At 41.4% G+C, this 22,276-nt stretch overlaps 2 protein-coding genes across 4 annotated transcripts; one reads left to right on the plus strand and one right to left on the minus strand.

The window, feature by feature from the left end:
• Positions 1 to 536: 536 nt before the first annotated feature.
• Positions 537 to 13,856, minus strand: ENC1 (ectodermal-neural cortex 1). 3 transcript variants are annotated; one of them, XM_048292774.1, is made up of 3 exons: positions 13,613 to 13,856; positions 7,190 to 9,003; positions 537 to 3,669 (listed from the first exon to the last, which is right to left on the minus strand). In XM_048292774.1, the coding sequence occupies exon 2, from the start codon at positions 8,989 to 8,991 to the stop codon at positions 7,222 to 7,224; it is 1,770 nt and encodes a 589-aa protein (XP_048148731.1). In that variant the 5' UTR covers positions 8,992 to 9,003; positions 13,613 to 13,856; the 3' UTR covers positions 537 to 3,669; positions 7,190 to 7,221. The 3 variants fall into 3 exon arrangements, with proteins under 3 accessions (XP_048148731.1, XP_048148732.1, XP_048148733.1); XM_048292775.1 differs by lacking the exon at positions 13,613 to 13,856 and adding an exon at positions 13,418 to 13,503; XM_048292776.1 differs by lacking the exon at positions 13,613 to 13,856 and adding an exon at positions 13,414 to 13,497.
• Positions 12,328 to 15,171, plus strand: LOC125320282. Its single transcript, XM_048292416.1, has 3 exons — positions 12,328 to 12,366; positions 13,165 to 13,639; positions 14,122 to 15,171. The coding sequence occupies exons 1-3, from the start codon at positions 12,328 to 12,330 to the stop codon at positions 14,487 to 14,489; spliced, it is 882 nt and encodes a 293-aa protein (XP_048148373.1). The 3' UTR covers positions 14,490 to 15,171.
• The last annotated feature ends 7,105 nt before the right edge of the window (positions 15,172 to 22,276 follow it).

The raw sequence follows: 22,276 nt of genomic DNA on the forward strand, positions 1-22,276 counted from the left end.
TTAAAATGGCATTTAAACAAACAAACAATCAAACAAAAAAGCCCCACCCAAAACTACAAAAAACCCCACCACCATGTATACACAGAAACATAAGTAAGATGAAAAGTTCAAAGAGTTTGACTATACACATACAGTATATAGAACAACTGGAATGCTTTATACATAGCCAGCATTTTCTGACTTGAGAATAATTAGAAAGGATTCAAGATGCCTAATTCCACTTCCGAGTGGTATCAGGCACTAACTAAACTGTAATGCAAGCACCAACAAACTTGCATTTCCTGTTCTTAAATGTTTTGAGGCTCTCCGAGTTTTAACTGCTGAACTTTGAGATAGAGATCATAGTAACAGCAGCAGAACAGAACAAAGGGAAGGAAAGCGCAACTGAAGCAGAAGCTTAAACCAAAGCATTTAATTGCATGTTGCTGATGTGCTTCTTTTAAGAGGACATAAAAAGAGCATTATACAGGATTCAAAGCATTTAGGGGTGAGGAAAGAGGGGAGGAAGAGTCAACACTTCAAATAAACATGCCATGTAGAGGAAATATCTAATAATTTATTGACCTTCAGTTTCACATTGTGAAAAAAAGTGAGTTTTACAAAATCTTAAGATGTAGTAGCAAACAACATAGACAATTTTACTTCTTCACTTGCACAGTTTTCTTTTAGCACATGAACCATGTCTTCAATGGCCAGGAATGGGAATATTATTCTGTTCTAATCACTCTTATTCAGACAGGTGTCAGACATATAGAAAAGGGGCTGCACAATTACACCAGAAGAGGAAGGCTGTCCTTTGTTACATGTTTCTACAGCAACCAGCCTGCAAAATAAGAGGAACCTTCCCATCTTATGCCAGGGTTTTTGTGTGCACTCTGCTGTGAACTGCATTTGCTTCAAAGTGTGGGGTGTTTTGCAGGACTGGAATGGTCAAGTAGTTAGCCAGGATTCCCACAACAATTCACAGAGCAAGAGACTAGTGTATTCCCTGCAGAGCCAGAGGCCCACCCTGACTTCAGCTTCCTTCAGCCTACACACAGGAATTAATTGAGGACTTGAAAGCAGACCACAACTTTGGAAACAGCTGCAGAAAACTCATCCCACTTTTGGAAGCTGCATGGTGCTACAAAACAGATTTCATAAGCTAAATAGATGCAAGGCAGCTTCACCTCTAGACTCTGATCAGCTTGACGGAGAACACAGGTCTCAAAGCTACATGTCCTTATTCAAACACAAGGGCCCCTGGGGACCCAGTTCTTTACTTCCTTGTACCTTATGTAATTGCTAGTGCCTGGTGAGAGGACATGCAAAACACAGGAAGTCTGATTTTATGGCTCCCTTCATACTCCTGAGAGTGATCCACAAGATGAAAGGCAACAAAAATTCAAGGCTGTTTGCTTCAACATGGCAACCTGTGCAAGTACAGGAATATAGAAAGTAGACCTATCCTAATCTGTTTTCCTATTGCTTAAAGGCCATCTAAGGGGGGGGGGGCAGGGTTAGAGAGGCTGTGGGTTTAAATACTTTTTTAATCTATCACTTCAAGGAATGAGTTTAATCAGTGGAACTATAATTTTATCACATCTAGCTGGAACTCACCCTTTCAAAAACTGCAAATGACTGCTGATTAATCAATGTTCTCTCAGTATTCACAGAACTCCAAATACCTTATTTCTGAAATGTAAAGAGTCTATTCCAAACAGCAAATCAAATGTAAGGCAGCACAGAGAAACTTCCAGTGACCAATGTAAACACTTTCAGATGACAAAGCTTTCACAAATACAGCTACATCACTGTCACACAGAGAAAGGCAAGCATCACCAATGTGACTATTTTTGTTTTGCATGCACACATGCAGCTGTTTACTTATACCACAGCACACACCAACCATGTTACTGAATGTGCCAGCTAAGTTGGGCTCCAGAAACATCTAAGAAAAAACACAACACAATACAAGCTTCATGACAGGATCTGGCAAAGAAAGTACCTGTGAAACACAAGCTTCTGAAATTCCAAAGAAATTGCATCAATAGCACCATCTCTGTCCAAAGACCAGAATAATAAGAAACAATTTTATTTATAAATCAAAGTTTGGTTTCTCAGGATTATCTGAGGCTTCTGAGCAACCAAGTGATTAAAGACACACCTGGATAACAAAAATTAAAAGCAGCAGAGTTTGAGGGCTTTTTTTTTTTTTTAAGATAAGAGGTTTGAAATTCTTTATCTATCCCCATAAGAATTTTTCTAGAGCACTTGGGTCTTTGACATTTGGCCACTCAGATGATCATCTCAAATCCAGATGGATGAGGCAATCCAGTCAGTGCAAAATTGCTGCTCTTTCTTCTTCTTTTTTTTTTCTTTTTTAAGACTTCATCATTAACCTATGTTGAGGTTTTATTTTTGTTCTTATTCTTGAATCACCATTCTCCACTCCTTCAGGACAATGTGGCTATATTGTTGGTAACCCTCCTCCAACCCAATAAATAAATAAATAAGTTTGGACAATGACTTCATCTGGGCTTGGTATCCAGAAGCTCTTCCACAGTATTTGCGCTGCAATCAGGAAGCTGCACAAAGAGAATGTCGCAAGAGACTTTGGCTATTTCCAGGTTAGAAATTGAAAGGCATGACCAACAAATGAAATGTTGCAAGGACACCGTCTACAAGACACACCACATGCAACCTGGGGAGCTGGTGGCCTGAGAAAGTGACCTCCATGGCTTCTTCGTTTAGCACATATGTAATTTAAAATCCTGTCTTGTAATCCTTCCATTTCCGACTGGGAAGCCACTCCTCCCTCCCACCTCCAACTGTTACCCAATAGTTTTCTTTCTTTGTGCAGCAGAGCAAGTCAGCAATCACAATATGTGCAAAACATACAATTCACACAAGCCCTTGCAACATGAAGACAATTGCAGGCATTGTTTCAGCATGCAACCACTGAACAATAAATAACTATATCTACAACAAGTAACATAATAGGAATCAGACAGACTGAATTATAAATACAGGGAGGAACAGGAACAATGAGCATTTCGGGGATGTAATGTTTGTTCCCCACTGTTGCAAAAACATTTCACCACTGGACTGGTCCTTATGAAGCAGAAGGTAACTTACTGCACACAGGACAATGCAACACAGGGTGTAACAGATGCTGCAGGCACTGCCCACAGGCAAGCACACTCCAGTCAGCAGAGTTCAGCAGCAATACTGCTGTATCTTCATTCACAGCAGCATCTTGCTGTTTCAGACCTGGCCTGCTTCCGCTGCAGCTGGTGCTGGCACTTCAAACCATCACAAAGAAAGGTAACAACCCTTTCGAATTTCACATAAAAACAGTGGCGTCCATGGAAATCAAGCGCTGTGTGGTGCACAGCTAAGAGAAGTTCTGTCTCTGGTTTTTTTCATCTTTGAAAGACTGATTAATATTGGCATTAATCCACAATTACTAGCACAAGGACCAGATCACAGGTTTGTCCATTCATATTTAAACCATGTGTTGAAGCACTGAAGACAGGGGTTTCTTCTCCCATTCCTTCATGTCTAGGTTGGATAATTTACAAGGTGCAGATGATTTTCTTCAAATGCAAGAGATGCTGAATGATTTTTCTTCATTAAAACTTCTCCAGATCTGAGGTTCCAATTCGCTTCTCCAAATAAAGGAGTAAACTAAAAGCATGGGAAGAGGTAGAGGGAAAGGGGAGAGAAATGACTTTAAAGATTTTGCTGCAACAATATACCATAAGGTTTTTCTTCCAGATGTCAAAGAAAATTTAAAAGCTAGGCTTAGGATACAACCCTAATATTGTATCCTACATTACAACATTAGTGGGCTTCCCTGCCCGCTCCGAACGTCAAGGTTCTTGTGCAATACCCAACTACTGATACATAAACCAGACAAGAACATAATTATTTCGGACCAGATTCTGACTTCATTATTCTACTCACCTTACTCTGCAAACCATCCTATTGACTGCAGAAACACTGACTAACTTTTGGGGTAGAAATTCAGTCACTTGAAACCTGAATCAAACTGGCCCAAAGTGATTGGCTCAGTAACCTGCATACTTGCACATTTTTATGTTCCCCCAGAATCTTAAAACTTCGTGGATTTGTTTTAGGCAAACAAGCTTTTGTTACTTCTCTTCCTCAAAAACCCACATGAGCACTTAGTGCAGAGTTTTTTCTATCCCTCAGCCAAAACAAACCTGGTTGGATCAAAGCAGAAGGGAAGGTGAAAGTGTCTCACCCCAATACCTCTCTCCACCTTAACAAATTCTGAATTGAATTTACTCACAGTAGAGAAAGGGCCATAGAATTCCCTTACTTAAAATACATCTACTCTTCATTAGAGCAGAATTCTCCCTCATTTCTTTTCACACAGTAATATACTATGCATCGATAAATCCATCCTGGAGTCCTTTATAAAATTTATTATTCAATGAGAAACTCAGCCTTCAGATACTGAGATTGTGCTTTGCTTTTTCACTGTGAAGCTGTATCAAAATGCCAGCTTCTAAACCATCATCAGTTCATCAGCAATTTCTGACAGCACTGCTAGAATTTTAGAAGGCAAATCCTACTTCATTACAATGCAAATGAGCTCCAGCACACTCATAGATCCTTTGAACACACCACATCTCTCTCAGGCTGTCTAAGAACAACAGAGAACATTCACAGGAAACAACCCAGCCTACATAACAGTCCATAGTGCTTTTGCAAGTGTGGGCTATTTTTTTATGTCTAAAAAAGTGTCCACTCTTAGTGTGATTAGTCTTTTCTAGGCATTCTTCAGCATAGCATGACATACTTCCCATCAATACAGACTATCAACACTGAAGTCAAAACAGTGTTTCTTGTCATGGGATGAATTTTAAAAAAACTATAAACAATTCCAAAACAGAGGGGGAAAAAAACGACTCAAAACTCTCAAGTTTGAGGAACAAGACAAAGCAGACTGAAGTCTTCCTAAAAGCTGTCAGATTGGGGCCACACAGCGCCATGAAAACAGAGCAATCAGAAGTAATTTCCTTTTTGTCCCTCCCACCCACTGACAAAGCAGCAGGAGTCAGTAGGAAAAAAAACAACCTACTTGCTGGATGAGCACACAGCACTGGAGAGATTTCAGTCTATGGCTACATTCAGACAGTTATCTTGTGTGCTTGTTAAGCCAGTTATCTTGTGTATTAGTGAAGCTAAAATAATGGCTTTTAACAAGATACTACAGAATAAAGGAAAGCTTTTTGCACCGTTATACTCTGAGAACTCTTTTTCAAAATAAAACACTCCCTCACGTACTGCAAACTCCAGAACAATTAAGTCAGACTCAGAAGAATAAGTCAATATTTTTCTTGGCACAGACCTGAGTCTGGGCATTCAATACTGCTGTTCTGATAACACTGAGAACCGCATAAAGTCAGTAATAATACAAATTAACTGAAGATATTGAGACATAGTTCCCAGCTAGGGAGGAAGCTGACACACAGAAATGAGGGCTTCCATTTGCTGTCGGGGGGCAATTACTGCCAGTAACCAGGACCTGCCAAGTCTCTAAAGTTTGTCGTGCTTTCCCAAGAGAAGTCTGGGGAAAAAAAGAGTGAGAAGGGGAGAGAGGGGAGAGAGAGAGGGGAGAGAGAGAGGGGAGAGAGAGAGGGGAGAGAGAGAGGGGAGAGAGAGAGTGTAGTATTTTCAAGGCAAACAACCACCTGAGAGAAGCACACCTGGTGGCACAACACTGCCCAATTTCACACTAGATTTCAAAGCTGAGCTGCTGCTTTGCATGGGCCCAACCTTGTATTCCTTACTCAGTCAAAGCTCCCAGTCAAATGAAAGGCAACTACAAGAGTAACTGTCTGCACTATCTATACTGCTTCAAAGACCTTTGGGGTTTGCATTAAGTGCAAATGTCAACTGCTGCAAAAAACACCAAAGAAACCTCCCCAGTGATCTGTCCCAAACTGAAGAACCTAGAGAAGTCTTTATATACAAGTTGTTCTCCCTGGAGAAGATTCTGGAGAATCTCTGTCAGTCTGAACTTTTAGGTAACCCAAAGGCACATGTATAGCTTATTTAATTACTGCAACTCTATTTATTTGCCTTTTTTTTATAACCTGCCTGCCTTCATGGGTACAATACACACTGCTCAAATCAAAAAAGAAACTACCATTCACAGGGCATTGATTATTTAGGATCAAGGACATCATTATATTTATTTGGCTGGCAGTAACTGATTTTGTACTAAAGCCACAAGGAGGAAGTGGGGAATAAAAGCAACACAACACAAACGGGAGTCTACCTGGTTTGTTGCAAAATACACAGATTAATAGTGAAAATCTTCGCCCCTCCTCCCAAAAATAAGAAATGCACAACAACCAATCAAGCAAGACCAAATTCAGACTTGCTTGTGAGAAGATACAATGCTGAAGTTGCATCTGGTAAGAGCTTGGCCCATTATGTATAATTAAATTGTTTTGGAACAGTGTGTGCTATAGACTAGTAATTATTTCAGGCAGCAATATTAATTACACATCTTCCTGACACTATATCTAGTTCAACATATATAAGCATATGTATTTTGAAAAGTCTGTATTTTAAAGTGTAGCAATGGAGAAAATGCAACCTTAATCCATGCAGATGCAACCATGCTGTCTAGGTGAGATTGAAAATTAGGCCTGAACTCCCTGTAAAACACCTCTCATAAGACAGCAGCTTTCCCTAAAGCATCAGCATGTAAATTCAAGTGAATTTACTATCAGACTTCAGATCAGAATTTACTGTATCTTTTTTGGGTACTGTTACTGGATGCAGAGTGACTGAGTCTCAGTCATCAGGAAAATGGCACTGGAACCTTTATTTAGCATGCATTTAGTACTTAAAAGCAGAGCCAATTTCCAAAAGATTATCTGCATTTCCCCACAAATTGAAAATGTTATTTTTGCTCAGTCCTTTACATCTAAATCATGAAGGAAAAGGCCTTGTAAAAGTCAGTGCAAGATATATGGCAAACTACTTCCAGCATCTGGCTTTGCCACAGACATGGTGCCTGGCTTAAAACAGCCCATGAATGTATGTGTCACAGGTGCTCCAGATGTAAAATTGCATCAAACATACTCACCCCTCCTCAGAGCTGCTGCCGAAAAGTTTTTTGAAAAGCATTATTACAGTGAAATTCAAAGGTGTTATTTCTTACCTGATAACTTTTAATTGCCAACTTATACACAATTAGGAGGGGAGGTGCTTCCATGTGCTGACAAATGCTGTGGGAATTAATGAATATGGCACAGTTGTTATGCTGTTCCATACATCTAACGTGGGATCGTAGCAGTCCAATGTTTTGCACCTCTGAATGCCAAAGTAGCCTCCAACCACATACAATTTGTTTCCAGATGCCACTGCATGGCAGCTCATTCGCTTTGCTGTCACATCTCCCACCTTAGTCCACTGGTATGCCTCACTGTTGAATTTATAAGCAGAGCATGCAGAGAATTCAGTATCTCCACCCATAATAAAAATCTGGTTTCCCAGAACAGCTGCAGCTGTGTAGCGCCAGGGCTGGGGGCAGGTGGCTGGTACTGTCCATCTGTTTTCACACTGATCGTAGCACTGGACTTTGGGCAGCTTGTCATGGCTAACACTGGTACCACCAAAAGCAAACAGCTTCAGCTTTGCACTGACTACAGCTGCATTGCTTACTCCCTCTCGCAGTGGGGCAACCATGGTCCATTTGTTGGTCACGGGGTCATACTGTTCTACCTGCTTCAAGGATACTGAAGGGGAAGCTGGAAGGCAACCAGTTGCTGCAGTGTGTCCTCCTACTACATACAAACAGTGCTTAAGTTCGGCAGAACCGTGGCCGAACCTAGCTACCAGCATGGGAGCAGCCTTTGACCACTCCTCGTGAAGGGTGTCATACACCCACACATCTTTGGAGACTCCATTTTCTGATCCTCGTCCCCCAGTGATGTACACTTTGCAGCCTATGGCACAAGCACTGAACTCTTTCCGTGGGCTTGGAATGTCAGCCTTTGGAATGATCTCCTTTGCCTTTTGATCCACCAGGTACAGCTTGTCACACATAAAGGTTTGGCCACCCAAAAGAAAAAGTGAGTGACCAGCTTTTCGGGGTCTGGCACACAAGCTGGTAACCACTCCATCATTCTGTAAGATCTTCAACTTGCATCTTATTGATTCTTCTACAATCTCCTTGCTTTTCCTTTGCTTGGTGATAAGTTCTTCCATGGCCACATTCTCCATAAGGTATATGGCTGGCAGGAGGGCCAGTCTCACTGTCTGCAGCAGCTCTGGCAGGTAACAGTGACGCTTACTCAGGTCATAGTTGACCCAGTTGATAGCTGATTCATATACCAGCCTTTCATCTTCAGTTTCTAATTCTTCGCTGGAAAGGAGCTGCACTACCATGTCTTTTGGCAGTTGAAGGAAGTCTTCACTTTTACTGATACTCTGGAAGTTGCTAAGGCACATCCTCCAAGAGAGCTCATACAGCTTGGTGCACTGATGAGCATCTGACAGCAGCAGCATACCGAGACAGTTGGTGGGATGAAGGTTTTTCTCCAGAAATTCTGCACAAGCATCCCGAATGTCCTGAAACTCCAGCATGTCACCAGCCTCCAGCAATGACTCTGCATTTTCCTCATTGATGATAACTCTGGAGGAATATGCATAGTCCAGAAGAAGCTCCAAGACTTCTGGGTGAATTGAATTGTGAAAGTTGACTTCACTGTCCTGGCTCTCTTTCAGTCCTCCACTGAACATTGCTTCAAAGTAGCGGCTACAAGCAGCTAGAACTGCTCTGTGGCAGGGGAATGACCTGTTTCCAGCATGGAGAAGTACATCTGTAAAGAGACGCTGCTGACGCAGGAGGTTCAGGTGAGTAAGGACACTATCAGCATAGGATGACTTGTGGAACAAGTATATGTTTATGGAGCCAGTACTGGCCCTAGACTTGCGATTTTCATGCATGCTGACTGACATTTTCTTTTACACCTATAAGCAAAGAAAAAATTTATATTAAATAAAAGTAAAATTCATTATTATTTTTACATATCAAAAAGTGTGTCTATTATTCACTATAGGATGGGGGAGAAAAAAGCCTTAATTTACAGCTGAGTGGACAAAGAATTGCATCTCCCTTTGGCATGTGTTTATTTTTTTGTAAGCTGAGATTCATAAATGACATAGTCTAAATTTGTTGCCCAAGAGCAGGTTTATCTTGGGAAACCTGATCTCCAACTTTCATAGCAATACAGTAAGCAAGCAAGTTAGAGAAAGAAAATGAACCAGGACTGATTTTCTCACCCTTCCCCAGCCTGGACCAGCTGATTCATTACATACATACACATGCACACGCTTGAAACATTCTCCTGTACTGAATCATAGCAGGAAGAGCTACCAGACAGAATACCTAAGGAATGTCAAAAGCTGTATAGGGAACAAAAACCTACTAATCCCATTAGGAAGCTTCCCTTTGGTATAGTGATTCCATATGCAACAGCACAAAATGGAAAAAAAAGGAACTTTAAAATAAAACCCTGGTATCAACCATACATTTAGGCTGGTGTAAATGTAAAAAAACCAAGACTAGTAAATTCTACAGATCCCACCTTTATTCCACAGAATTCAGTGGCTGCTTGCTATAGTGATATAGCATATATATAGGCAGGGTCAGCAGAAAAACATGTTTTGACTACCAGCTGAAGTCACTGAGACATGGCCTCTGAAGCCACCTGGAGAGTCAGGTCCTCAGAGCTTAAACCATTAGCTCATTCTGAAGTTTTGAGGAGGCATAAAACAGAAGACATATCCTATCCTGCTCTATTCCTAGCAAACAAAACGCTGTTCAGATCCTATTTAGAGGTGAATGTTACTGTTACCTGCCATGGTAACAGTAACCTACCTGCAAGTATATGTATAATTACAGCAGCGAGTTTCCAGATTTCAGTAAGTCAAAATAGTATGGAGTACAGGGAAAGGGAGGAATATTGCCAGACATATAAAGCTAATGGCCAAAAAGCCACAGTGCAAATAGTAGGAGATGAAACAGACAGAACTCAGTGCAAGCTGTGGCTGTTAATCAGTACTTTAATAATCTCACTTCTCTCTCTTCAAACTGCAGAGAAAACTCAGAGAAAGCCAAGAACCAAACTTGCCTAATTATTATGTTATTTGAATGTCCAGAGTACCTTTTACTGCACCTTCAAATAAAGAACTGGCCAGAAGGTCTACCTGGAAAGCATGCCGTGTCCTAAGTCAGAGCATGACCTGGGGCCACTTGTGAAGGTTTTTAATGTGGATACACTTTACTCTCACACAGACATTTTCATATACTTGAGCATCTTTAAGCACTGCAGAACTGTAGAATTTCATTCCCACATTTCATGCTTCAAGATAATACAAGAGCTTTACAAGCCTCAAAAAGAAGCATTTTTAAATACATGTATTTTTCTAGATTCATATGACCAGAAATAACAAAATCAAAACCACATGTTTAATTTGGACAGCAGACTCCATTTCAGAAGAAGCAATCTGTGTATATAGAACATGCAACACCTGCAGTATAAATGCAGCACAGCCAGTACCATCCTCCTCACTATCTGTGCTAATGTAATTGATTCACCATATTGAACAGCAAGTCTGTGATACACCTTTCCCTTCAGTTACAGCAAAAAAAAGCCCCTAAACCAAATTTAAAGCAAGGAATAAAGAGACACGTTACTGTAAAACTACTATAGCCCATTTCCTTTTATCTGAAACACAATTTGCCTGATGAAACTTAACTGGGATTGAAAAAAGCAAGTAACACAGCCCAATATATGGTGCTCAGCCCAAAGTCCTTCAAACCAGAGAGAAATCCTACACATCAGAGCTACAAGGCAGAGTATCTGTCTCTACCATGCAAAAGTTTAGAAAGGGATCCTACGAGTACTCCCTAGACCAACCTATTAAATACACTAAGCACAGAACAGCTTAAGGCAGCTGGTATGTCTTCAAAACACAAACTCTTTTACAAGGAAAATTAAATGACCTTTAATGGAATTGTATTGTCTGGCAAAAAAATACGCAGATAGCATTCAAGGATCTTGAGCACTAATCTCAGACTAAAATAACCCACTTAACCTATAGCCAAAAATATGATACTGACTATTTACAGGTTGAAATCTCCTGAAACTGAAGGATTACAGAAAGGTCATGGCCTGAAACACTAGTATACAAGCAGTTTGAAGACACAAACAGGAAGCTGAACACTTTACTGTAGTTTTTTTCAAACTTTTCCATGCACTTTACTATTTTAAATGATATTATGATGCAATGCAAAGTATTCACTGGATCTCTACAGGTGGGTTTTCCTCACACTGAGGACTTACTCTTTCAAGGTTCCTCACCAGGGAGCAGGATGGGAGCTAAACATTCCACTGATCAGAGACAGCAGAATAACCAGGATCTGAATATGCTCACTGCCCCTCACCCTCCATTCCAATTAACTGAATGTGTAGACATCACAGTCTAGGCATGTCAGGATCTCTATGAAAACACAGGTCCTCTTCTTTGCCCCCTCATATTGGGGGAATTCAGAGTATACTGAAAACTTTCTTTCATCATGCACACAGGGTTCAGAAACAGGGCAGGTAAAGTTCACATCAGAGGCTGTAAATGCAGGCATTTAAATCTTTCACCAGGCTGTGTACTACCATGAGCACCACTTGTTCAGCGCCACTCAGAATGAGCCCAGAACCACAACAAAATAGAGGCAAACATAAAAAAATCCACCCTGCAGTTATGCATACAGTGGAGACTAGTGAACTACAGACCACATGCAGAGGGGAGAAACAGATCACTGTCTGTTACCCAAAGCCCACTCACAGCCATAGTAAAAAATATCACTGTAAAAAAAAAAATTGCATAAGAACCCCTCTCAAACAGCTACTGAATAAGGCACTCACTATTTCACCCTGCTATAACAGAAGACTTAGTCTCTTGCTGAGAAGTAGATTTCACATATGCTAGTCTTGAACCGTTCCTGTAAGATTGCCTTTATCATTGCAATGTCATCTATTGAGAGGAATTTAAAATATGCCAATTCACATTTAAGATAAGTTAACATATTTCCCCAAACAGAACAAAGATACATATCTATACACATCTTTTTCCTCCACTATGGTGCTGAGATGAGTTCACACATGGACTACCTGAACAAACACCCTTAGAAGCAGTATCACCATTCACTAACAGGCAGTGTTTCCATAAACATCCTTTCTGAGTCTCTGGCAATTAGATCAATCCAGAATCTTATAAGAAAATCAAAATGTAAAAATGACATCTCCGATTTCTCTGTTTGGTGTTGAAAATTATGTAAGCCTCAAATTCTTCAACAGAGGTAATTTACAGTCAGTGATCAAGTGTTCATCTTGAATAATATTAGCCTTCATATATAAGGCTACATATATAATAGTTCCCTTCAGGCATTTTTTCCTTAGAAATAGTATTTGTATGTAAAAGACAAGAAGTGGTCAGTAAATTACAGATACAGATTTTATCTAGGAACAGAGGTTGAACCAAGACTTTGATTTATAATTACACTTCAACAGCCTACTTGTCACAGCAGCCCAGTAGTAAACACTACTTTATGACTAAACAACAGGCTCCTTGTCCCACTTAACAGTTCTACAGCATGCAGGTCTCAGCCTAAATAAACTGAAAAATTAAGTATTTTCAAATTACTGACACATCCCTGATGCAGGCTCATTTTAATACGACTGTATAATTACACGGTGGTTGCGTTTTTCTTTAGAGTCAGTGAAACAGCCGAAAGAGGAAATCTACTAATCATCCCATCGATGTAACTAACACCGCTTTCAATTGCTAAATCTGCACCGATACTATCGGCAGAAGCAAACCGTGAGCCTACCTAAAGTCTTCAAACTCAGTGGCTGCCTAGGACCTGCAGCGAGACAGAAAGCAGAACACGCTGCTCCTGCTAGGAATGCACTACAGCTCTGCAGACAAAGAAACGCAACTCTAAATTCCCCTCAGTTCGCTCCATCAAAGCACCTAAGTAACTTCGTCTCTGAAAAGAAACTTGCAGAGCTTCTTTCCAGCCTGATATAAAATCCAGTGGGAGAAGCTAAATGCATTTGGTTTCCTTTATAGAGCAATAACCACGTGCAAAAGTTTCTGTACCGGCGCAGGGAGAGCAGCGCCGCAGACAGCTCACGGAGCAGCGAGGCGCTCGCTCATTGCCTGCCCTGCCTTACGCCCGCTGAGGGATGCTCCGGACTGCCCGGGGCCCCGAGCAGGAAGCTGAAGCCCACCGGCGAGGCCAGCAGCCTTCGTAACGGGAGCCGACGCTTTCCGAGGGCAGCAGAATACAGGAGATCGCAAACCACCGCGGATGCCTACCTACCAGTGCCCCGCTGGTCCCTAGCGTTCCGGACAGGGCGGAGGAGGGCCAGGCTCCGCCTGTGCCGGGGACCAACAAGGCAGCCCGGCTCCAGCCGGAGAAGCACCGCAGGCAGCGAGGCGGCAGCTCTACCCCGCCGCTGCCCACCCGCCTCCCCTCCGCACCCGGCGCTGCACCGGATCGGCGGCACCAACTTACAGCGGCGGCTCCCGGGCGAGCGCGAAGGTGCCTGGGCGGCGCAGCGCCGCGCATGGGAGGGGAGCTGGGCTGTGCCGGTTCGGCGGGGCCGCGGAGACGCGGCGGGCGAGCGGCGGTGCCGGGAGCCGCGCAGAGCCGGGCGGAGCTGGTGCCGCTGGCGGGAGGCGGGTCGCGGAAGGGAGGGCGGGAGGTAGGGAAGAGGGACGGAAGGAATGGAAGAAGGGGCTGCTGCTACTGCTGGCACGCCGGCCGCAGCTCTGCCCCAGCGGCGGAGCGGAGAAGGGGTATATGGGCTGGGGGGCGGGGGGAGCCTTTATGCTAAGCCTGTGAGTGACAGGCGGGGGAGGGACGGCCGGCAGGACGAGGGGAGCGCGCTCGCAGTTGCTGTCCCGGCCGGCGGCAGGGAAGGTGTAGCGGGGCGCTTGCGTCGCCCCGGACGGGGACTGCAGGATGGCCTCTCCTGCCTGCCCTGCCCCGCACCCGAGCGGGGCGGCGTGGGGGCTCCGCAGGCTCGGACGGAGCAGCCACTCGCTGTACGAGCTCCTGCACCGCGCTCGGGGTGAACAAGGGGTGCGCCCGGCTGCGCAGACACCGAAACAGCTGTGCGGGATGGGGAGAGCCGCGCGGACAGGAGGGGTCTCTGTCCTCATGGCGTGTCCCAGTGGGTGGCGAAGACCGAACAAAGCAGCCGGTGGAAAATCCCTCCTCGGCGCCCTGGGAGCGGCCGGGAGGGCGCGGAGGAGCGCGGGCATCGCGGGCGCTGAACCCGTTGCCGGGCGCTGCTCCTCCCGCGGCGGCGGGGCGGTGCCGCGGAGCTACCGCGGGCCGTGCGGCCACTGCGCTCTCGGGAGGCCTTCACAGAGCTGCCGCTTCATAGCTGCCCAGCGGAATGCTCCCCCAGCACAAAGGGAAGCCTGGCTTTAATTATTTCCCAATTAACAAAGTATGTAAAAAACGCATGTGTGCAAAAGGCTGATTTCAACAATAAACATATTCTAGACATAACAACAGTGCTTACATAATATCATTGTGTGGCTCTGTACAAGAAAAACACAAGGTACCATACTAAACATTGCACATATTTCTAGTTTACTATTTGCTAATACCACTTAAAACAATGATATTAGTCTAAAGAGGCTTTAAGGAAGATAAGAGCAATTACTCGCACCAGCGGGAAGCTTCTTGTTGAATATAATAGTTTGGAGAATTTGCTCGTTCTTCATAATGAAATGTCACCCAAAATTCTCCTGTTAAAAAAAAAAAATGCCCTGCAAGCAATTTGCTTACATGCAGGGGGTTATTTATATTTGTGTTGCTGGACTCCAGAGTCTGCCGATAAGCACACACTTAGTGTACAGCAGGACACATCTGTAATTCTAGACAGCCTGCGGGCATATGCAAGCCTGGAGAGCATGGCTGAACAGGGAGCAGATGAAAGAGTAATTTGTTTCATAGATTATTTCTTTTTATGATATTGTTTTATTACAACATGAAGTATTGCAGGTTGCATGGTCTAAAAATGTTGCACATCTGTATGTAATAAAGTATGTTTCAAAGTTGTTTAGGTGTGAGAAGCTGTTGTAAATTGTAAACAACCTCGCACAAGGGGTATTCACAGACACCCATGTTAACCTGACTCATGTACCTGTAGAGGATTTTGGATTTGACTGTGAAATTTCAACCTGTGTTGCACGTTGTATTTTCCATGTTATGAGTCCAGCTTTTCCTTTTGCGTAACATAACCATAAAATGCCTTGATCCTATTTTCCCACATTTCCCCCCAACTAAACCTGCAGAGATTCTACCCAAATCCTGTCCATTATGGTGAATCTTCCACAATGTGATCAGAAAGTCAGATTATCTCATTCTATGCAACTAAAAACACAGGGACACATTACTTCATACAGTGACACTTTGAACAGGCAGAGTTATCACTATGAGTGATAAGCCAAAATGAGAGAATAATGTTACCTATCATTGCTTAGCAACATCTGAACTATAGCTGTAAGGAATGGTCAGTGAAAAACAAGTTCCACAGAGAGGACAACATACGGGACTTACGTGGATTCCCACAGCATGCAGATTTGGGCAGTACCCTGCATGAACAAAATGGGGCAATAATCCTGTAAGCGAGTGACCAGATGAGTACTGATCTTCCTTTTTTTCCATGAAATGAGGAACCTGTTGAAGTTAATCAGGGCAGAATGATTGGATGAAGCTTTAAGTCATCTGTTGGGGAAACAAGTACACAGCCAGACAGATACTTCTGTGTGTGTAAAGGAGTGGTACTGGTGAGAGCAGAGAGAGAATAAGAAGAAAAAGGAACTCCACAGTCCATGCTTACAAACCACAACAGTTGTTCTTTTGGATGTGCTCAGATGAGCTCTTATTTATGCTTAAGTGACAAAACACCCAAAGTGTTACTTCTTCTTTCTGCACAGGAGTTAGAAGTAGATAGCTTTGTCCCAGTATAGCTTATAGCACATTTAAAATAAGAGTGCTTGTTTTGCTAGGATGGAAAAAACACTCAAGAAATAAATCTGGTCCAACACAAATCTTTGGCCTGGTTTATGTTGGTCTGAGAACTAAGATCACAGTTAAGCACTGTTCTGGTTAAGCCAGTTTTGTAGATGGGCCAATCTGTATTTTGACATTGCTGAAAACAAAGCTGGCCTAGCCTATTCCAGGACATAGTTTGACATGCCCGCTGAACTAGTTGAAACATGTTTCTCCTAGTATTAGTATGCCAGGATAGATAGGATCTTTGCAGTGTTGCTAAATATCATGCTTTTATCACAAATCACAAGATAATTCGCCCTTTTCTCAAAGCTTCAGCTTCTAGAGTCATGTGAAATTGATAATCTCTTAGGGTTGGTTTTGTTGTTTGTTTGTTTGTTTGTTTGTTTTTAATAAGAAATCTGAAAGGATCAGTATGTCAATATAAACCCCCATTTTAATCTCTATAATTAAGTGCCACATTTGACTCTGAAAACATTGGGATAGGAAAAACTTCATTCAACTCAAATCCAGCTTGCTTGCTATGCAGAGAACTGTTGTTTTAACTAAATTATTTCACCTTGCTCTTTATTTAAATTGGTTTGACTTCTGTGTTGAGACAAGTTCTTGGAACCTTGAATGTATAGCAAACGTTATCATATGGCTTTATTGACACTTAAATGTTTTGCAGGCATACCTGTGTAGCTAAAAGATCTCCCAGATTACCCTAGCAGCACCAGCAAGAGTTCTATCACTGGCAGAGCTGTACTGGTAAAATAATCCATTTACCAGAGCAGGTTATTTCATTTGAGAGATGGAAATATGTATTTTGTTTTGTTTTGTTAGTATCAGCAGCATCTAAACTAGCAGGGTTTGCCAGTACAGCTATCTTGGCAAGCCTTTTAAATGCAAACAGGCAGTATGTGCCTGCAGCACAGTCTGAGATCTCATTTTTAATGCTATTAAACAGCTGTGTCTTGGGCTTTTGCCTTGTTAGACTCTTTTTAACCACATTATTTTGTTCAACTGCTAAATAAACAGCATGGGGTTAAATGTATTAGTGTAATTTATCTTCTTTCCTTCCTAATTTACACTTTGAATGAATTAATTAGAATGATTTAATTAACAATGTACAATAGCAGTACCAGTGCCAGAGCTCTCCCAGGGGGATATGGACAAGAACACCTCTCAGTGACCCACACCTGCTTTCCTTATCATTTGCCTTTGATGTGCTTCTCCAGGCTGGCCTGCAAACAGAGATTTGCGTGGATACAGCACAATGCATTATAGTGCTTGTTTAGTGCTAGAGACACACTAAAAGTGTTTGGGGAGGTCAACATTCAGTTACAGCAGTTTGTCCACCAGTTCTGGGAGTGAGAAACCCCTCTTTTCCCAGTTCTCCCTTTCTCATCTCTCGGTGTGTTTATTTTCAGAAGGGATTACATTCAGTCAGGCCGGCCCTTAGATGTAATTCATTCATGTCATGACAGCTCAGACCAAAAGGAAGAGAAAATACCTGCTGCTGTCTAAACCAGCAGCACGAAGGGGCAAATATTGTTGTATGTGACACATAACTGCTCCTCTCCAAAATATCAGTGTGGTAAATTGTTGTGAGGTGTGAATCCCTTGTCACTTTTAAAGTATATGAACATTAGCTCATTTGAAGTCAGTGAGTTGAAGTCAATGCCATCATATTATAGGAAAGAAGCAGGAAAAGTCATTCCATTAATATGTTTTGTACAGAAGATTTTCAGAAGGATCAGTTTGGCTGTAAATAATGTAATAAATATGGACAATGTCTGGAGTGAGAAAGATTTCCTTTTGAGATTTCTTGATTCTTAGGAGAAACCCTTGTAAAGCCCAACTACTGCATCTAGTCCAGAATCCACACTTCCAGCAGCGTGTACTTACAAAGATAAGTACTATTGAGAAAAAAAATGTCTCAAGACTATAAGGAGAAGCCATTCACTTCTCTTTTTTATGTAATTCCTCTGTCCATCTTATCCTTTTCCATTTTGTCTTGCTGTCTATAATTATTCCTCAAAAAGTCTCTGCCACCTGACATTTTTCCTACTCCGTATTATCTGTTCTCCTCCTTAGTAAGAAAAGTGACTCCTGTTCATGGACGACAGTGACGATGATGACCCACTTTTGAGCAGATTTGATTAGTAAGTGTTCCTAATTATTAGTGATATAGAAGCCCTTCCCAAAGATATGTGGATCAGCACAGGACTGGGAATAGCACTGCAAAGGGTGAGTGGTTGCTGCCACTTCTGCCGTCATTCATAGTGACATTTGGCAAAAGTCATGTGTTCATTGTTAGGAGATTTCAGTTCCCTGTGCGTATCTTTGCTGGCTATTCCCGTCTCGTAACAGCGACTCCACACTGGGTTATTTTCTTGCCTCTCTACAGGAGCTATCTCCAGTAGTGCAAACTCCAGGCCTTGCAGCAGCTTCCTTTTCCTTCTCTCTTGCTAAGTAGCAGTGGCCCCCAGTGGTGATAGCTAACCTGGCTCCTTATTTCAGGTTTTACCACGCTGCACTGAAAAGCCTCCATGCTGTAACAACCTTGGCGTAAGGAATTGTGTGAGTTTCCCACATCTTTCACTTCTGCAGGGACCACGGGCCAGTTTCTCCTGACCACCCCTCTTCCCCCCCCGAACTGACCAACACTGATGATGCTTTGAGAATAGAGGTATATGTTGTATTCTTCTCTAAGATATTTAGACTTTAAGAAGGAACCAGATAATTTAAATGGTACAGCATTTCCTCTAGGGAGACCCCTAAATGATGGAGACATTTTGCTTGTCTTCATCTTTTATGTTAGTATTACAAGCAGGAAGACAAAAGTGTGTTCATTCAAACAATTGCTTTGGCATTTTAAGGACAGTAATACGCCTCTAACTAGCTATTCTTACATTGCTGACTAGCATTGCACATTTAAATACAAGGCATTTAAGGACTTTTAATGCTTAAGGACTATTTAAGGACTTCATTGAATGTATTTAGGGGCAAGGATTTCTGACGTTAGATGGAAATACATAAATTCTTTTGGAGGTGCAGCTTTGAGTCACTGAATTCTGCAAACACAGACATGTATGTCTCAAAACAAACAAAAAAAAAACCCCAAACACGTTACCTTGGGGACTTGTTTCACTGTTCCACTCATTAGACGATATTTTGCCCTCAAGTCAAAATGGAACAAGATTTTCTCTTCTTCAGGTCTGCTGAAGAAGACAAGCCATACACCGACAGATGCCAGAGAAAAAGAAGGCAATGCACAGGAGCTGAAATGCCCTCACTCTGTCTCATACTTATCCAAGAGAGCTTATCAGATTTATTCAGGTGAATAAGAGTAAACATGAGAGAAAAACCTTTTTTTGCTCCTCCTGTTTTTCAGCACCCAGCAGACTTTAATTTGTCCTTATGAATATATATAGGTATATCAGGATCTTAGGTATAAGTCCAGATTGCTCACCTGTCAAAAGTCTATGCCTCAATGCTACTATCATCCAATGTACCAAACCAAAATGAGAGCAAAGAAACCTCATGTAGTCACACTTTCCATTATCATATACCTAGCTCTAAGTTTTCCGGCCATGAGGTTATGGGAAGTGGTCCACAGAACCAAAGAAAACTGTAAAGTGTATATTGTTTCCAGTTTAAAAAGTTTGATTATAAGAATACATAAGAAATTAGGAAGCTTAACATAATTTGTTGGAGATCACTGCTTTAGGGAGAAGGAAAGAACAGAATTCTGATTTTAGTGGGTTTAGGACAGATCCAGACAAGTATTTTAAAGCAAGCTTGTTTGTGTAAGTATGACTTTATTAATTTTCCTGCTCAGCAATTCACCACAAACATCTGGAACAGCACTATTAGTAGTTTTGAGGCCACATTAATTCTGGTTGTTCTTAAATAGCATTTTTAAAGATACTTCAGAACACTAAAGAAAGGAACACTTTTGAAGCCTCTTGGCAGAACATGAGAAGATTAAAACAGACTCACTCACCTTGTTCTAATCTGTGAAGTTTGATGGTTGTGAGGAAGTAATCTGATTCCAAACTTCTTAACAAAATGAAATGTGTCCTATGGAGTTGGTATTTGTGTGGTTTAGATCAAACTTTTGAACATATTGCCTACAGCAGGGGTTGTTTCTCAGGCATTAAATGCACAAGTAGCCTCAGCATCCCCATCAGGCTGTGTCTGTTTAATGAGAAGGACTTAAAAGGATGTATTTGCTTGTTTTAAAAGACTTGTTTATGTACTTTGACACTTCATGTTCTTGTGTACAAAGGAAACCAGTGAATTGGATTCTGCCACAGAGTCCGTGTATTATACAAAGGTTTAAAATCCTTCATGGTGTTGGTTTGAATTATTTTATCTTTTTTATGACCAAGCCTCTGTAGAAGATTAATTCACTGTTGGTGCAGTGTGATGAATTTAGGTCCGCACCTAAACTTTTTTTAAAAAACAAAAGTGAGTTTTTGAGTCAAGAAATGTCACATTATAACAGGCAAAGCCTTGCAAGTTACACGTCCAACAGCATGAGGAAACCAGATTTCTTAGGTGAACTGTATTCCAAAAACGGCTATTACTCCTCTGCTCTAAATGTCAATATGGATGATTCAGTTATGCCCAAGTTAATACAGTGGGCTTAAACTTGTAAGAATGTGTAGTATGGGCAAAGCTTCAAAAGTCTCTTAATACAGTGGCATTTATTCTGGTTATTGATTGTGTCTTCAAAGCTCTGCCTTATTTTAGGCTAATGGAATTTAATTAAACATCTGATTACTGCTGAAAGTAGTAAAAATGAAGCTGTTGATGCTTTATGTGAGCTAAACATTTTCTGGCATTTTTCCCAATCTCCAGGACATGTCTGAACATGTTTTTATTTCCTACCTGAAGAAGGAGCCACTTGGCATGTCAACATATTTATATCTTGGCTTAGAGAAAAGATAGTAGTTTGGAAATACAAAAGACAGCTTCTGTCTTTTGTAACAAGTCTTGTGTGTTAAGATGTAAAAGAGGTAATACATTAAATTAGAAAGAACTTGAAGTGCATAGTTGGAAGATAGCTGACTGATCACTTGTGCTTTCTTAAAGAAAGCTATTTAAGGTTTCAGTTAACAAGCAATTTCCTTTTCAGAATCTGCTTTCATCTATATGTGAACTTAGAATTTTGCTCAAATAGAGTAACAAAGCCCAGTGACTCACCACATCCAAATAATTGATTGGAAGAGTCTCAGATTTTCCTTAAAGGCCTAATGCAGATTAAGCTGTGGAAGCAATCTTATCTTGCGATGGCTAAAAGAATAGACTTCCACTCATACATTCTGTAGACATCTCTGAAATTCATTGCTTATTGTGATAAACCACACATATCATAAACATTCTGGATAGAAAAATATTTGGAAGCTTTGTCATATCACAATAAACAGATGGGAGTAGAGGCTGACAGTCTTGAAACAGTGGTATGGGACATACACAGAGCAGTTGTCAAACGTGTAAATGGATTTAGTAGTTCAAAAGTAATAGTTCACCAGAATATCTAGGCAGATATCTCTAGTGCTCAGTAGCTTGTGTCACATGCCAGTACATTTATGGCACACGTGCACACACACACAGAGCCTATTGTATGCAAAAGCGCAGCCAGAACTTGTGTTTGTATATGTGTAGTCACATTTTCTTATTTAGATTTTTTAAAAAAATAGAAATTTAAGGATGACCAATTATATGAAAATTCACCATATTTGGAAATCTGATATCAACATTATCTCAAGCAAATTTTACATGTTCATTGCTCATATGAAGATTGGAAATAACTGAAAATCTCAATACGCATTAATAGAACCGCCAGATTTTAATGCAAATGAAACCTGCATTCATATGCAAACAGAATCCTAAGATTTATCTAGAGTATCACCTGAGCTGCTATGATTAAGGTAGTTTGGAAAACCCTTTATTTGTCTTCTGCTCAAGTACTTTTGAAGAAGCTTTTCACTTGCTGGCAGTCTTTGAGATTCAGTTCTGTTAAATGAGGGAAAATCTTAGAGGTATAAAATATCTGACAAAAATCTTAAATGGTTTCATCAGATGCCATTGATTTTCCCATATCACAGGCAGATCAAAAGAAAAAAATAGATTAAAAAACAAAACAAAAAAAAT

The sequence above is a fragment of the Corvus hawaiiensis genome, chromosome Z, assembly GCF_020740725.1.
Source record: "Corvus hawaiiensis isolate bCorHaw1 chromosome Z, bCorHaw1.pri.cur, whole genome shotgun sequence".
NCBI classification, from domain to species: domain Eukaryota; kingdom Metazoa; phylum Chordata; class Aves; order Passeriformes; family Corvidae; genus Corvus; species Corvus hawaiiensis.